We start from the raw sequence: 4309 nt of genomic DNA on the forward strand, positions 1-4309 counted from the left end.
TTAAATTAGGACAAGTGATAGTTTTCCTTTCAGCACAGCTCAGACATGAGAATGACATTGATTTCTAATTGGTAAAGGGAAGTAAAACAACTTGAAAAATTAATCTTCTGTAGAAAAGACTTAGTTATTAGGGGAAACTATTGTATGACACCAGCATAGAAAATAAACCAAGACACAAAGTGTTAGGAGATTATAGGAAGGAGGATACTCGATTACTCATTTATTATTCTCTACTGTTAGAAACATCATAAAAACTTTCCTCAGGAGGTTTGCAGGGAACTGATGTCTATCTCCAGCAAGCACGGGTCAGAGGCAGGGGACACTGTCCACAGAGCCAGATGGAGAAAGTTCCTCTCTCATCTAACTGGGAATGCTGGGGAGGCTAGGTGTCCAAGAATCATGTTACATGCTAACAATAAAAGCACCAGTCAAAGGTATGGAGAGAGAGAGACAGATAGAGCAGAGAACATAGGGGGACAGTGCCACCTTGTGGGTATTTATCCAAATGACACCTTGGAATCTAGTGTGTTTCAATTAGAATTTTATTTTGTTGTAACGAAACATAATGGTTTTGCTTAATATCAAAACATTTAGCAAAATGTCAGTCATCTCTACCTAAAGTAAACATACAAATATTACAAAAAGATTAAAAAAAACAAATAATGTAGAACGTATCCATCAAAATATACAAATATATATTCAGTCTTGGTAAATGGTAAATGGTAAATGGACTGTATTTAGCACCTTCTAGAGTCCTGAAACCCCCCAAGGTGCTTTACAACACAATCAGTCATTCACCCATTCACACACACATTCACACACACATTCATACACTGGTGGGGATGAGCTACGATAACCACAGCTGCCCAGGGGCGCACTGACAGAGACGAGGCTGACGAGCACAGGCGCCACCGGTCCCTCCAACCACCACCAGCAGGCAAGGTGGGTTAAGCGTCTTGCCCAAGGACACAACGACGCAACAGACTGAGCGAGGCTCGAACCTACAACCTTTCGATTACGGGGCAAGCACTTCACTCCAGTCTTGTGTAAAATATATCAAAATCCTTGTTCTCAGCAATGCTTCAGTGGCCATCATTAAGAATACTGTTACAATATTGTTAAAATATTGTTACAATACTGTCACAAAACTGTTACAATACCATTACAATACTGTTGCACTATTGTTAAAATATTGTTACAATACCGTTACAATACTGTTGCACTATTGTTAAAGTATTGTTACAGTACTGTTAGAATACTGTGACAATACTGTTGCAATATAGTTAAATATTGTTGCAATACTGTTACAATACTGTTAAAATACTTTAACAATACAGTTGTAATATTGTTAAACTATTGTTACAATACTGTTAAAATACTGTTACAGTACTGTTACAATACTGTGGTAATATTGGTAAAATACTGTTACAGTACTGTTACAATACTGTGGTAATATTGGTAAAATACTGTTACAATACTGTTGTACTATTGTTAAAATACTGTTAAAGTACTTTTACAATATTGTTGTAATATTGTTAAATACTGTTACAATACTGTTGTAATATTGTTAAAATATTGTTACAATACCATTAAAATAACTTTACAATACTGTTGTAATATAGTTAAAATATTGTTACAGTACTGTTATAATACTGTTACAATACTCTTACAATACTATAAAAAGACAGACATAATTTTTAACTTGTAAGAAATATATTTGCCTGTTGATAAAAGCTAACTTTAAACTCTAAAAATATAAAGGAGCTTTGCTAAGGGATGAGAACTATCACACCATCCTGCAAGGAGGTCAAAAGCTAAACTTTTTTATGGACGTTTGCATCTTTACATGCTGCAGGTGGGATTCTGCTGCCTTATTTCACCGAGTCTTTCCTCTAGTTTATCTGCCATGGAGCCCAGATGAGAATCCTTCAGAGCTTTGGGCAGCACCTTCATCTGCACCGGTGAAGCCTGGGCCAGCCAGGCTCGGATCTGATCCACCAGAAAACCCCTCTGCCTCGAAGCAGACTTGTTTTCTTCTGACTTGTGGATTACCCTGTTTGGGGGGACATTATGGGTTGTTCATGCACAAAGCTTGAAGAAGAAGATGGAAATTAACAGTAAAGAGGGAAGTGTGTGCTCACCTGTTAACAAAATGTTTCAGATCTCTTTTTGGCATCCATCCACTAAAGAAAGCTGAGAAGAAAGTCCTGAGAGTCTCACCTGAGAAGAGATTATGTAACATCCATTTACTTTAAAGTTTTTCATTTTACTTACTTAAAATGAACAGTTATACATACTTAAATCAAACAAGTGACATTTTTACACACCTCCGTTTGCAAAATCTTCACAGGCTCCACACACAGTGTCGTGGTACGCTGATCCGGCGAGAAGGACCAGCTGACCGTTACCACACTCCTGATGTTTCATGCATGAATCCAGCTGAGAGGATGAGTTAGAGAAATAACCACTGGGGCACTTTTCACAAACTGTGTCCTTCTGATGAGTACCTGGACAGGACAACAGTCACAAACGTGATTTAGTGAGCAACCGTTGGTCAGGAAACACTTCCTTTTCAGGCTTTTATCTTTCCATTGGTACCTGCAGTTTGGACTCCATATCCAAGGCCACATTCTGAGTGTTTGTCGCAGAAGTCATCCATCAGGTAGTAGCCCGGTTTGCACCGACAGACCCTGTTGCTGACCGGGGAGCACTCGGTCTCCACTTCCTGGTTCTGAATGCATATGTGGTTGCAGTACAGACACCTGGGCAGGTAGTTCCACAACGCAGTGAAGTGGTTTTCTCTGCATGGGGCGCACTGCGTGGGCGTGGTAGCGGTGCAGTGGGCAACCCGATGAGTGCCGGGTTGACAACTGCCACATAATAAGGTTTCACCTGTGGTTGGGTCTTGGTGGCTATAGGTAGTAGCCGGATCTGTTGCTGTGGCAACGGCAGAGAGCAGGAACAGAAGAGCCAGAGCTAGCTGAATGGAGCAACAGAGAATGATGAGCTAACCCTTTAACCTCTAGAGATCATAAATGTGTATTTCCAAGTTTTGTTTTTTGTGGAATCTACCTTTAAAAACACATTTATTCCACTTCACATGGAAAGCAAAGACATTTCCTCTAAGAACTCCACTATCTTGATAGTTTTTTTTTCTTACCAAACCCAACTTTCACCTTCAGAAGCACAAATAAATCTGAAAATACAGTTTAAAAACCTCCTAAACTGACACCAGCTGACAGAAGTGATCTTAGCTGTATGGGTTGAATATATGTTAGAATCATGAAACTTCAATTCAACTAAAATTCTATTAATCTCAAAAATTTAATTATTTCTGTTGACTTCTCACCATCATCATGATGTCTTCCCTTCAGTCAAAGAAGCTTTGATAATCAAAGCAGATTCTTCTAGTTTATATAGAGCTCAAGTGCGTGGGCGGTTAAAGGTCAGCTTCCCTATCCTAACCAAAGCAGAAAACACAGATCAAAGTCATTAAAAAAGCTTTTGATGTTAAAAGATGAAGTCTGCATCATATAAAAGCTTATTCAAGTAAAATGAACTGTTTTACACAGTTAAACAGATTTTTTTTAGGTACCTAGAGTGAATTTTATGTCTGGATTGACTCATCTTTGTCCTTTTCCTCATTGATTCACTGGAAGATGAACTAAAGTAACATTGCAGTGATTAATTGGTCACTTTAGTCACAGAGAGAGGAGAACAGTTTTACAGTTTTTCCCAATTGGTTACACACATTTTCTGGTACTTGAGACAAAATTACCACAACATGTAACCAAGTAACCCCCCCACCCCCCACCCCCCCCCCCACCCCCCACCCCCAACCAATTTTGCGAAACTACAAGCACAATTCCTGCTTTGCACTCAAATTTCAAATCTAAAACACACTTTTCTCAAAACACTACACACAGTTCTCTGCTGTTGGCACAATTTTCATACAGGAACTATCTTGTTCTCACAAGGAACACACAGCTATTCAAATGTGCACACTGACTCATCACACGGGCAAACACCCGCCACACAGTTTTACAATCAGCAAACAGAACTTTAGCATAAAAGGGCAACAGGTGAGCTCTTCTGTGTTGGAGCAATGGATGCCAACTTTGGAAAGAGCCAGAGGAGTGAGAGTCAGAGGAGGAGGATGGGGAGGATGAGGACGAGGAAAAGGAAGAGGAAGACCAAGGACCGTAATCTCTGATGAGATCCGAACCACAGGTCAACAGGGTGCAATTTGAAGGAAACTCAGAAAGAGTCAAAGAATTGCCATATAACTATGAGAGTCAAGTGAGTCCCG

General features: G+C 39.6%; 1 protein-coding gene across 1 annotated transcript; it reads right to left on the minus strand.

The window, feature by feature from the left end:
• Nucleotides 1–1615: 1615 nt before the first annotated feature.
• LOC139069921 (tumor necrosis factor receptor superfamily member 11B-like) lies at nucleotides 1616–3390 on the minus strand. The gene is made up of 5 exons (XM_070551298.1): nucleotides 3350–3390; nucleotides 2599–2980; nucleotides 2328–2507; nucleotides 2142–2220; nucleotides 1616–2053 (listed from the first exon to the last, which is right to left on the minus strand). Exons 1-5 carry the CDS (start codon nucleotides 3356–3358, stop codon nucleotides 1843–1845), a joined length of 861 nt encoding a protein of 286 aa, XP_070407399.1. The 5' UTR covers nucleotides 3359–3390; the 3' UTR covers nucleotides 1616–1842.
• Nucleotides 3391–4309: the final 919 nt, after the last annotated feature.

Source organism: Nothobranchius furzeri, chromosome 5, assembly GCF_043380555.1.
Source record: "Nothobranchius furzeri strain GRZ-AD chromosome 5, NfurGRZ-RIMD1, whole genome shotgun sequence".
Taxonomy (NCBI): domain Eukaryota; kingdom Metazoa; phylum Chordata; class Actinopteri; order Cyprinodontiformes; family Nothobranchiidae; genus Nothobranchius; species Nothobranchius furzeri.